Source organism: Nicrophorus vespilloides, unplaced genomic scaffold (genome assembly GCF_001412225.1).
Source record: "Nicrophorus vespilloides isolate i.1.1-1 unplaced genomic scaffold, Nicve_v1.0, whole genome shotgun sequence".
In the NCBI taxonomy this organism is placed as follows: domain Eukaryota; kingdom Metazoa; phylum Arthropoda; class Insecta; order Coleoptera; family Silphidae; genus Nicrophorus; species Nicrophorus vespilloides.
This window is the reverse complement of record NW_017097178.1, coordinates 121,746-135,495: the sequence shown is the minus strand read 5'-3', so window position 1 is coordinate 135,495 and position 13,750 is coordinate 121,746. Positions and strand designations below refer to the sequence as shown.

General features: G+C 32.7%; 1 protein-coding gene across 1 annotated transcript; it reads right to left on the bottom strand.

Annotated features, from left to right (window-relative positions):
• Positions 1 to 8,271: 8,271 nt before the first annotated feature.
• LOC108559314 (polypeptide N-acetylgalactosaminyltransferase 3) lies at positions 8,272 to 11,036 on the bottom strand. Its single transcript, XM_017916555.1, has 5 exons — positions 10,266 to 11,036; positions 9,917 to 10,204; positions 9,698 to 9,867; positions 8,557 to 9,641; positions 8,272 to 8,475 (listed from the first exon to the last, which is right to left on the bottom strand). Exons 1-5 carry the CDS (start codon positions 10,397 to 10,399, stop codon positions 8,335 to 8,337), a joined length of 1,818 nt encoding a protein of 605 aa, XP_017772044.1. The 5' UTR covers positions 10,400 to 11,036; the 3' UTR covers positions 8,272 to 8,334.
• Between the last annotated feature and the right edge of the window lie 2,714 nt (positions 11,037 to 13,750).

Sequence of the window (13,750 nt, the reverse complement as noted above, 5' to 3'; positions counted from 1 at the left end):
TAAAAACTCTCGCGTGTTCATGATTTCAAATTGCGAATCAAATTGAAACTATAATAAAAGAAACGACGATATCGAGAGGAGATTGTACATATAATTCAGGTACAGATATGGGCGGGAAAATCGTAAAATAAACTTGATCTTTTCGAGATTCGGTTTATACAATGTAAATATGTTCGGACTCGGATGACGCACATTGCGCAACCCGTGGGCCGAAGAAGATTACCTCTCTTTACAGAAATACGGATGACAACGTATTTGTTGCGCTAAATTACACTTAATCTCTGTCGCATAGACGACATTCAACGCGATGTGTACTTACGTATGTACCCGAAACTTTTACCGCGCTTTATCATTACATAAACCCATTGCGCAAAGATCATCTTTGCTCTGGTTTCTAGCGGATCCTTGTTGCCGCTGATCTTTAGGAAGCTTGCGTAGTAATATTTACCATTTATATAATATCTTTTGTTAAGATCTTTACTGCTGTAAAATTATGGTACAACCGAACGTTATCTTATAAGGATGAATCGGAAAGTTTTCAGAATGAAACAGAAAATAGACAAAAAAAAATTTAAATTGATACTTTTAGATCTACAGTTTACAAGAGATTTGTACTGTTTCATTGAAAACAAAACTTTTTGAAAATTTGACATTTAGATTATTCTGAAAACATTCTGATCTATGTTTATTTACGTAAAAATTAACCAAATCAGTGGAATAAGAAGATTAAGAAGAACAAATGAACTTTTTTTTGTGTTATTATATAAAAATTAAAATTTTTTGAAATTATTTTCATCTGTAAAAACTATCAACGTCAAATTTAAAACGTTTGACAGTTGATACTGAAAACTGTTTGCTATACTTCTTTTAGTAGCATTGTATCAAAATTAAAATTTACACGATTTTTTTGAATTTATTGTCAACTGTAAAACTATCATCTGTCAAACTTAAAATATAAAATTTTGACAGTTGACAATATGTCATTCATTGAAGAATATTAGAAACTACTTGATTTATATTTACTTAAGAAAACAATGAAGGAGTAAGAAGAAAAACAAATGAACTTTTTAGTAGCATTTTATAAAGATTAAAATTAACGTCAACTACAAAATTATGATCTGTCAAACGTCAAATAAAAACTTTGACAGATGACAATATACCATTCATTAAGGAATACTAGAATCTATTTGATGTATGTTTACTTAAGAAAACAATGAAAGAGGAAGAAGAAAAACAAATGAACTTTTTAGTAGAATTGTATAAAGATTAAAATTAACGTCAGCTGTCAAATTATGACCTGTCATACGTCAAATATAAAACGTTTGACAGTTGACAATATACCATTCATTGAAGAATACTAGAAACTACTTCATGTATGTTTACTTAAGAAAACAATGAAGGATGAGAAGAAAAACAAATGCACTCTTTAGTAGAATTGTGTAAATATTAAAATTAACGTCAACTATCAAATTATTATCTGTCAAACGTCAAATATAAGACGTTTGACAGTTGACAATATACCATTCATTAAAGAATATTAGAAACTACTTGATTTATGTTTACTTAAGAAAACAATGAAGGAGGAAGAAGAAAAACAAATGAACTTTTTAGTAGCATTGTATAAAGATTAAAATTAACGTCAACTATCAAATTATTATCTGTCAAACGTCAAATATAAAACGTTCGACAGTTGACAATATACCATTCATTGAAGAATACTAGAATCTACTTGATGTATGTTTACTTAAGAAAACAATGAAGGAGGAAGAAGAAAAACAAATGAACGTTTTAGTAGAATTGTATAAAGATTAAAATTAACGTCAGCTGTCAAATTATGACCTCTCAAACGTCAAATATAAAACGTTTAACAGTTGACAATATACAATATACATTCATTGAAGAATAGTAGAATCTACTTGATGTATATTTACTTAAGAAAACAATGAAGGAGGAAGAAGAAAAATAAATAATTTTAGTATCATTGTATTAACATCAGCTGTCAAATTATGACCTGTCAAACGTCAAATATAAAACGTTTGACAGTTGACAATATATCATTCATTGAAGAATACTAGAAACTACTTGATGTATGTTTACTTAAGAAATCAATAAAGGAGGAAGAATAAAAACAAATAAACTTTTTAGTAGCATTGTATAAAGATTAAAATTAACGTCAACTATCAAATTATTATCTGTCAAACGTCAAATATAAAACGTTCGACAGTTGACAATATACCATTCATTAAAGAATATTAGAAACTACTTGATGTATGTTTACTTAAGAAAACAATGAAGGAGGAAGAAGAAAAACAAATGAACTTTTTAGTAGCATTGTATAAAGATTAAAATTAACATCAGCTGTCAAATTATGACCTGTCAAACGTCAAATATAAAACGTTTGACAGTTGACAATATACCATTCATTGAAGAATACTAGAATCTACTTGATGTATGTTTACTTAAGAAAACAATTAAGGAGGAAGAAGAAAAACAAATGTACTTTTTAGTAGCATTGTATAAAGATTAAAATTAACGTCAGATGTCAAATTATAACCTGTCAAACGTCAAATATAAAACTTTGACAGTTGACAATATACTATTCATTGAAGAATACTAGAATCTACTTGATGTAGAAAGAAATCAATAAAGGAAGAAGAAGAAAAACAAATGAACTTTTTAGTAGAATTGTATAAAGATTAAAATTAACGTCAGCTGTCAAATTATGACCTGTCAAATATAAAACGTTTGACAGTTGACAATATACCATTCATAGAAGAATACTAGAATCTACTTGATGTATGTTTACTTAAGAAAACAGTGAAGGAGGAAGAAGAAAAACAAATGAACATTTTAGTAGAATTGTATAAAGATTAAAATTAACGTCAGCTATCAAATTATGACCTGTCAAACGTCAAATATAAAACGTTTGACAGTTGACAATACGCCATCTATTGTAGTAACCTGGAAACTTTCAGAAATCTATTGAGCATAGCCTATTGCAGGTGTTAACTCGCGAACAAATGAACTGAGAAGCAATGCGTTCGATGCAATAAAGTTTAAATGCAGATAATTAAGTTCGTAGCGGTTGAATCATTTAATCGCTAATAGAGCGCATTGTTGGGAAATGAAGTGCGTGAAAGAAGTTGAATGAAAGGCGATCCGTTTGAATGGAGTGTAGAGAATATAGCCTTTGTGACCGTTAATAAATAACGTCCGTATTTGGTTGAAAAAAATGTTTGTGTGAATTGATTGATAATTTGTGTGCGGAGCGAAGAGCTGAGCTGAGAGCCCGTCCTCCGCATTAAATGTTTTGACTAATTGCGTGGTTTATTTAATGCGGCTCGTGGGCACCGCGAAGAAGATGAAGACCTCCGGTCGATTTGTCTTCGCCGCCCACACTAATTAAAACAAAGGATCGCGGATAAATCAAGCGATCGGCGGGTGCCTCATTATTCATTAAGCCGGATGAATTATTTACAGGAATCCTTTACATAACAATGAGCCCGAGCGAACGAGCGGCGTTGTCTGTTGTACTTGTCTGTAATTGAAACGAAGCGAGAATTAACATTTCTTATTTCGGTTTGTTTTCTCACTTATTTTATATACATTTTATTTCGTTTCTGGGTTGGATGTGGAAAAAGGACGGGACTTTATGGCGGTGCTAATTGTGCGTTAATTAAATTAAAAGGGCATTCGCGCGTTGTGAAACTTATTTTATTGCTGCTTTCTCCCGGCCGCAGAGGAAGAGAGAACCGAGTGAAAAATGTGGCGATGAGGCGATGCGTGTAATGCGCGTCTTCGGTGTAATACGAAGAAAATATCCCCGTCTTCAATGACAACAGCAAAATATGTGTGGCTTAAACAGATGATGAAGAAGATGATGATGATGATGACCGTCGCGCCACCCACGCACTAAACTGTCTTAGAGGGTTTCGATCCCACACGACTTAATCAGCCGACGATAATTCGAAGCCCCGACGAGAAATTATTATTCGCATATTGAGTTCAATCATCTGCCATCAATATCGTATTTACAGAAAAAAAAATCTATTCACTTGACGCCAAGAATTTTAACTCTATCGACTAAGAAAGAAAAACACCAAAAAAAACCTGAGATATTCTGGAAGGATGAAGAAGTTATTTGAAAGAAATTCTATATACTAAAATGATGCATGCATAAGTAAACAAATACATATGTCTTTAATTTTCTTGTTTGTAAACCCTAATCACAGAAGGCTGAAAGAGGCTAAAGTCCATAACAGTCTACATTTTTATATCACACCCTATGTTATTGCAGTACATATATCTAAATAAAAAAAAATAAAATTGAAAAAAAAAAAAATTTCTTGTCTTCGAACAACAACAGTTTCTTTTTACAAAATTTAACAATATTCTTGGTAATGTAATATTTATGTTATGAAAATTTTAAATTTTTTGTTTATAAAAAAACGTGAAAAATGCACCATTTTTAGCATTGATATTTTTATACTCGATGTCAGCACAAACTAGCAAGTGAACTCGTTAGAAAGATGAGACTTTCGAGTTTAATTTGAGTATTAACTCACCTAATTAACTTACGTGGATGTTGAGTAATTTAATAAAATGTGAAGACATAAAAAACGCCATTTTTCGGTCTTTGGTTACATAATAAATTGCTATGAGTGGAGCCCTTCTTAGGTAATAATAAAATTTAAAAAAAAATTACATAACTTTCGAGTTATTGAGGTATAAACACTTTACACTAAGTCTAATCATCTCTAGTCACTCATCTAATTAGCTTACGTGGATGTTGAATAATTTAATAAAACGTGAAGACATAAAAAACGCCATTTCTCGGTCTTTGGTTACATAATAAATTGCTAACAGTGGAGCCCTTCTCAGCTAATAATAAATTTTTATAAAAAAAAGTTACATAACTTTCGAGTTATTGAGGTAAAAACACTTTACACTAAGTCTAATCATCTCTAGTCACTCATCTAATTAACTTACGTGGATGTTGAATAATTTAATAAAACGTGAATACATAAAATACGCCATTTCTCGGTCTTTGGTTACATAATAAATTGCTAAGAGCCCTTCTCAGCTAATAATAAATTTTTATAAAAAAAGTTACATAACTTTCGAGTTATTGAGGTAAAAACACTTTACACTAAGTCTAATCATCTCTAGTCACTCATCTAATTAACTTACGTGGATGTTGAGTAATTTAATAAAATGTGAAGACATAAAAAAACGCCATTTCTCATTCTTTGGTTACATAATAAATTGCATTACAGTAGAGCCCTTCTTAGGTAATAATAAAATTTTAAAAAAAGTTACATAACTTTCGAGTTATTGAGGTAAAAACACCTTACACTTGGTAAATAAACAAACGAAGTACTGTTTTAATGATTTACAAAGAGGCAACGGTTTTAGCGAAACGATTGTAAGTCGGGCAGTTTCAGCTTGTGAACTGTAAGACTCGTTAGGCTTTAAGTTTAAAAAAAAAGCAACAACAACAAATGTGACCTCCTCTGCACAACCGGAATGATTTAATACTGGTTCTTCACCTCGTTTCCGTTATTCTAAACGGGCTAATGTTCTTGCAAATTGACGAAATTTATTAAAACCATGCGGCACATCAATCGCGCGTAATCCAGTTCTTTATATTTGAATCTGCTGCACCAGAATCTGCTCGAAGGTAGTTGGAAATCTCACGACGATAAGATGATTTAACAAAGTATAAATTAGCCGTTTAGATAAAAGCCGTTTCGGAATGAATCCTGCTGCGCTGAAGCAGCATCTTCGAAAAGGATTGATGTAAAACATCGGGGTTGAATACATTGTTCGTTTTTCGTCGCTCTTTCGTAATGGCTTTTGTTTCGCGGAACGTCGGCTCTGTGTGCAGAAATGCTGATCGTTCATTAAGCACGAATTTAATGGATGTCCTTAAAAACCTGTCGCTGAAGATCGGTAGATCTGTGCGTGTGTGTGTGTGTATGGAGTCGAAGGTAGTAATAATATTTGAGTTTGGTTTTGCGGATGGATGGAAAAAAAATGTAAATGGGTTGGAAGGAATCTCCGCATGCGGCCGCAAGATTCGCGTTATCTGGAACAGTAGCTTATGGTAAAGTGGACTATCTTGTTCTTTAAAGACCCAGAGATGATCCCAGATTAGAGTAGAGCAGAGCAGAGAAGAGAAGTTTGTTGTCTTAGCCGAGCGAGCATTAAGCAACATTCCTGTGTTGGACGGACGAACGACGACGGACCTCTCTTCTTGGGCAATCCCGGGGCTCGTGCCGCTGCGCCGCGGCCCAATTGGCTAATGATAACAATTTGCCAAAGCGATTTTTGCGCAAGACGACGATTCTCGGGGCCCCAAAAGAGAAAGTACCCGATGTAAGAGTATCACTAAGAGATTCTGATCTAACCGCGCGCGCGATCGGAATCTCGAAACCGAGCCGATTTAAGAATTGGTCTCGACGTTTAATTGGCAGGCGTGGAGGTGCATGCAGACCTGGTGGTCAGTCCTTGCGATCTTGTGCACACTTGCTTTGCATAATAAGTGATCGATCCATCCAACCAACCATCCATCCATCCACATGGTCGATCTTCCTCTTCCACTCGCTCCCATCTGATCACCCATCTCCTCGTACATACCATATACCCATTCTGGTCTCGTTCACGAGCATCACGTTTTTAGCCCGCACGCGCGAACCTAACTAAACAAAATAACAAACAACAACAACAACAAAAAAAAGGAGTGCAAAAGAAACGAGCAGAACACGAGATTACGAGAGGGGAAAACAATGTCCAAAACGCTTAAGTGTTTCTTTTTTGAGAGTGCGATTCCGATTGCGGCATCGCTTCGATACCACAGTGATTGATGCTAACCTATTAGACTCACTTTGTTATTACCCTGAGCCTCTCGACCTGACTAATTGGGCTTTTCGTTTAAGGAAATTTTCGTTTCCCCTCGAGCCCAACCTCACAAGGAAACTACCTCCATCACTACCTATTACTTAACCAATTCATAAAATACAGCGCTGACTTCGCAAAGCAATTATCGATTTAATAAAAACTTCATTTCCTTCTATTCACAACATCTTTCATCCACAACAAACTTATTTTAATTCATCAATCAAAAATTTAGACCAAAGTTCTAAAAAATCAACAATTTATAACAATAATAATGTTTTTCTTTGTTAGTATTAATTTTACTATCATTCAGAATTCAAAAAATTTAGAATTAACACTAAAGTTGACTTTAAAATTGAACAAAAATACAAAAATTAATATACAAACTTATCAATATCAACAAATTTCAGATCAACTCAAAATTGAATTAATCGTAATCAAATCAAAGTATTTATTTATGTCTATGATTTCTAAATAAATATAAAAATCTGACATTTAAAACTTTGAATATTTTTATCATGATTCCAATTGAAATTATTTTCGATTAATTTCAAAATTTTATCGATGTAAAGAGAGATAGGATAAGACACGCGATTCAATGAAGTCATAAAGTATTTCTTTAATCTTTTGTCGCTTATTCGCGCATAATATTATTTTCCAATTTATTTGTTGTGTTTACATTGGTGTGAAATGCGGAATTTGTTACAATATAAGCAAAACACACAACTGTGTCTAATCTGACATTTTCTTTGGAATATACTGTGAATGTATGTCTCAATTTAACATTTGTATAATTCTCTTTACATTCTAAGAACTTGCATTTGCAATACAGTTTTGATCAATAATAGTCTTTTCACATATGCAAATTTAAAATGAATATGAATCTGTATTAGGTTTAGATTTATGTATTTTTTTGTTGTATCAAAAAATTTAAATAAATAATTAATAAATATTTGAAAATATTTGTAAATGTTTGTAAAAAAAATATATGAATCTATATTGTGTTTAAATTTATGTATTTTTTGTATAAAAAACTAAAATATTTCAATAATTTATTTGAATTTTAAATAATTTATTTGAATTTTAAATAATTTATTTGAATTTTAAATAATTTAAGTTAATTTTGTAAATTTAAGTTAATTAAAAAATGTTAACCGAAAGTGGTTTAAATGTATGTATTTTTGTATAAAATTTTAATTATTTTGAAAAAATGATTAATCTTTGTAAATTTAATAAAAAAATAAGTATATTTGTGTAAATTTTCAATTAAGTTTGTTATTAAAGTATGAGAGTTTTTAAGAAATATTTGTTGTGATTTTTAGATATTATTAATTTAATAAATTAATAATATTAAGGAAATAAAAATGCAGTTTAGTCAATAAATATTTGTAAAAAGATGTGTAAATTAATATAAAAAGGATGTGTGTGTGAAATAAATTATGTCCAAGGAACGGCTTCCAATATCCATTTTTGAGTATCTGTGTTCATGCATTTGGTGATGACCAAACCATCCTCGTACTTCTTGGACGGTGCGACGTCCAAGCACAGGTTGTTGCTCACGTGAATGAACTCCTTCGTCTGCAAAAAAACAAAAGCAAAGAAGGTAGAGATGGAGGTTAGTTGGATGCGTCGCATGCAAAACATCGTATACGGTCCTACCTTCTCGTTGTACTTCCATTTCTGCCTGTTAGCCCAATTGCAAGCCATTATCCTCACGGTTTTGACTCCATCCGTCTCCTTTTCCGGCGCATCCAAGCAAATTGAATCGTCCGTAACGACGAACCCTTCTTTGGTCATCACAAACATTTCGATTATCATATCGTGCTTCAGGCATTCGTTCAGCTTCGCTATTCCCGTTGGCTGGTTACTGTTCAGCTTCCCCAGTGGCTTAATGAGACACAGATCCTCCTCCAAGTTCTTTATGCGTCCGAAGAACCTGTCCTTCTTCGGGAAGAAGTGCTGCGTCCACACGTTATCCAAATACCATTCGAAGTTCTTGCATTTCAACCTTTTGCGCAGCTCCAAACGACTGGACACGTTCTGATCGGCGCGAACGTTTCTCGCGTTCTCGTTAAACTTGAAGTAAAACTCGGCCCATTCGTCCATCCAGACGAGGGCGACTCTCGCCAGGTTCGAGTAGAGGGTCTTCGTGATGCCACCGGGGAAGGTGTACGGTGAAGATTTCCTGAACAGATGACCAACGTGGGAACAAGGGACGATTTCGATTTTCCCTCCGCACTGCCAAATTCTGAACGAAAGCTCGAGATTCTCACCTCCCCAAATACGCATCTCCTCGTCATAACTGCCGATCTCTTGGAAATATTCCCTATCCACAGCGAACAAACCTCCGGCCATGGTAGGAGTGAAAAAAGGTTCAGTCGTATCCATTTTACGCTTCTTCAGCTCTCTACCACCGAGCGTGTACCATCTAAACTGAAGATTCCAGTTCAGAGCGCCCCAATGCAACTCGAAACTCTTAACATAAGCAAACGAATCATCGTTAATTATATCTATGACCGGACAAACTACAGTTTTCCTATCCTGCTTAATCCGCGCCAACAAACTTTCTAACCAACCTCTGGTGCACTCGCAGTGAGCGTCCAGAAACACCAAGACTTCACCAAACGATCGCGCAGCTCCTTGAAGCCTAGCCTTCACCAAACCAACTCTTTTGGAATTTCGAATCACCTTAGTTGTAACCGGTAACGATTTAACGTATTCATCCAACGGCGTTTTCAAAAATTCTAAAACTCTGATTTAGCAAACACATTTTCATCAATTAAAAATAAATTGGACAAACCTCTTTCGCTCGCATCGTCCACCAAAATGATTTCCTTGAGCAACTCGCGCGGCGATCGATTGATCACGCTCCAAACCGTTCTGAAGAGCGTCGACCAAGCTTCGTTGTGAAAGACGATGATCACAGAACTGCTCGGATAAGTATCGTAATCTTCGTACAAGTATCGGCACCTAAAAAGAAATAATTAATTTCGGATTGTTTTTGTGTGAAATCAAATACTTTTTCCTCCTGACATCTGGCAGACTCCTGTTCAGGGGAATCCTGTCGCTCGCCAGCAGATTGAATCGGTTGATCTGAAACAGCTGCTGCATCTTCAGCAGATCTTTGGGTTGGATGACCACGGGTCTTCCGTCCTTCCCAGCGCCCCGGACCGGAGCAAAATCGTTGGCGTTGATCATATCTCTCGAGGCGTTCGGAAGCTTCTTCACAGATGGACCGATGTAATGTCCAACTACAACCTTTATCCCGTTTCTATCCACATATTCCTCCTGCTGATGCGTTCGACTTCTTCAATAAAAAAAAAAGTTTAACACTGAAACCAATTGATTTGATTGCAATATCGACATACCTAAAGCCGATCTTCTGCGGTGAAACATTCTGATCTAAGTATGTCTTCGTCGTAAACACGATGAGCAGAAGGGCTAAGGGCAGTATGAGCAATGGCCATAGTTTTCTGCATTTTCTTATGGGACCGCCTAACATGGCCCGAAGAAGACTTCTCTTGCGATGAATTAAAGCAATAACAATAACCCGACGACCTTCCGATGCGATAAGCGATTAATCCACATTTTCAAATTGCGCTCTTCTTCTTCACGCGGCCATCTCTGAAGCGGTAGTCAAATCACGAGATGCGCGCAGAGAAAGAGAGAGTGCGGCGAAAGAGAAACCGGTGGAGATGCAAATGATCGCGTTTGATGATGGGAGGAGGATTAAGGGCGGCACTTCCTCTCGTTTTGTTTGCTCGTGGGGTGCTAATTGGTCGCGCAAATATGCTTTACTCACTGCTTCTTGATCTTTGCTTTTTTGTTGAATTGCTGATCTCTACAATGACACATCACTGTTGTTGCTGCTGCTGCTGCTGCTTCGACGGACACGCGCGTGTCTGGAAGAACGATATGCAACAAGTGGTGGTAGCCGATGGTCGACCGTGAACTTAAAAGTGAACGGAAACCACGGATTCTTGGTGCCATCGAAGTCTCGATGGAGATGGTGCACTCGTGGATGCCTACGTTAAATCATACTTCTTAAAGCACAACAAATTCCAATTCCATTGATCACATAACACATCTGCAAATTCCATTCAACAACTAGTTAACGCGAAATTAGAATTGCGAAGAACTTCAACATTGGTTTAGTGAAATAACTAATAATACTCGCGCGCTCATTTTTATACACTGATCCTTGAATTCCCTAGATAAGATTGCGATAACCTCTTCAGCAAAAAAATATACAATAATAATATTTCTATTTCACATTTGATAATTATTTCAGAATCATTCCAGATCATTATTAGAATTTTAGTCATAGAAATTGAATTATTTCTAATAAGTTTTCAAAGCCAGCTCACGCGATTCCCGTTACTAATAACGCTTTACGGTTGCTATGAAACCGGTGACAGTTGTTGAAAATGGCTTTTGGTTATTAAGAACACAGCTATCCTTTTGTTGCTATAACAACTGCTTTAGTTGTTACGGATAAAGAATGTAATATGGACGTAATCGTTGTTTGTAAGGACTATTTTTCTTGTAATTAAACTTAAGTAAAATCAACAGAAAATGAACAATATCTACAATCAAAATATATACGTGATATTGTGAAAAATTAATAAATTTAGTTAAAACTAACAAACAAACTGAATCGTAATATCATCATAGGATGCGAATATTATCAATTATTGTTCCTGTTCCCAAAAATGATTGGTTTGCTTTGCGTAAAAGATGTTTACTCTGATCGAGGGGAAAAAATATGCAATGCTCTTAAACTGAAACACGTGGAATAATAAACAAATCCGGAGGAGATGCGAACGATCAAACGGAAAGATTATGCAAGATCAGTCTACTAATAATATTTTTATTTCGCGTATACAAACATAAAGTGGTTCGGTCATTCGCCTTAAATACAACTTTGTAATGTAAACTGTAAGACACAATTATTGTGTTTAAAAAATGAATCACTGATTTTAATTTCATGATGAAAATTACTTTGATTGAAATGTAATAAAGTATTAACTTAATTATTATTGTTTAACAAATATTAATTAAGGTTCATTAATCGTAGATGATTTAAGGATAAATAATTCTAGTAATTTTTAATTACTTATACATTTGAACAATAATTGTATACAATAGTTCCAAAAAGTTATTTTGAGAATGACTATAGAGAATTAACAATAGGTTTTCTTCATGTATTTTCATCACTTTCTTTAAATTTGTATGTGCCCTCTTAAATTTTTTAAGTATATTTATCAAAAATTAGTTTTTTTTTGTATTTGAAATTTACTGTTTTCTTTTCAATATTTGAATTATAAGTAAATTTTGAAAATATACTGCATTTATTAAAAATTTTAAATTATCTGTTGATTTTGAAAATTTTAAATTTATGGTAGATTTTGAATAATTGAAATTTACTGCATTTCTTCAAATTTTGAAATTAACGGTAGATTTGGAATATTTGAAATTTGCTGTATTTCTTGAAAATTTGAAATTTACTGTAGATTTTGAATAATTGAAATTTAATGCATTTCTTCAAAATTTGAAATTAACGGTAGATTTTAAATATTTGAAATTTACTGCATTTCATCAAAATTTACTGTATTTCTTGAATATTTGAAATTTACAGTATATTTTGAATATTTCATATTTGATTTCATATTAGATTTTGAATATTTGAAATTAACTGTATTTCTTGAATATTTGAAATTTACGGTAGATTTTGAATATTTGTAATTTGTTGTATTTCTTGAAAATTTTAAATTAACGGTTGATTTTAAATAATTGAAATTTACCGGAGATTTTGAATATTTGAAATTTACGGTAGATTTTGAATATTTCATATTTGCCGTAGAATTTGAATATTTGAAATTTAATACATTTATTCAAAATTTGAAATTAACGGTTGATTTTGAATATTTGAAATTAACGGTTGATTTTGAATATTTGAAATTAACTGTAGATTTTGAATAATTGAAATTTATTGCATTTCTTTAAAAATTTAAATAAACGGTTGATTTTAAATATTTGTAATTACTATATTTTCCAAAAATTTTAAATATACTGTAGATTTTGAATAATTGAAATTTACTGCATTTCTTCAAAATTTTGAATTAACGGTTGATTTTGAATATTTGAAATTTACTATATTTCTTCAAAATTTGAAATTAACGGTTGATTTTGAATATTTGAAATTTACTGTAGATTTTGAAAAATTGAAATTTACTACATTTCTTGAAAATTTTAAATTTACCGGAGATTTTGAATATTTGAAATTTGCCGTAGATTTTGCATATTTCATATGTGCCGTAGATTTTGAATATTTTAAATTTTCTGCATTTTATCAAAATTTGAAAATAACGGTAGATTTTGAATATTTAAAATTAACCGTAGATTTTGAATATTTGAAATTTACTGTATTTCATCAAAATTTGAAATTAACGGTAGATTTTGAACATTTGTTATTAACCGTAGATTTTGAAAATTTGAAATTTACTGCATTTCATCAAAATTTGAAATTAACAGTAGATTTTGAATATTTGAAATTAACCGTAGATTTTGCATATTTCATATTTGCCGTAGATTTTGAAAATTTGAAATTTACGGTAGATTTTGAATATTTCTTATTTGTCGTAGATTTTGAATATTTGTAATATACTGTATTTCATGAACATTTTAAATTTACTGTATATTTTGAATAATTTACTACATCTCATCAAAATTCTAAATTAACTGTTGATTTTGAATATTTGAAATTAACCGTAGATTTTGCATATTTCATATTTGCCGTAGATTTTGAAAATTTGAAATTTACTGCATTCCATCAAAATTTGAAATTAACGGT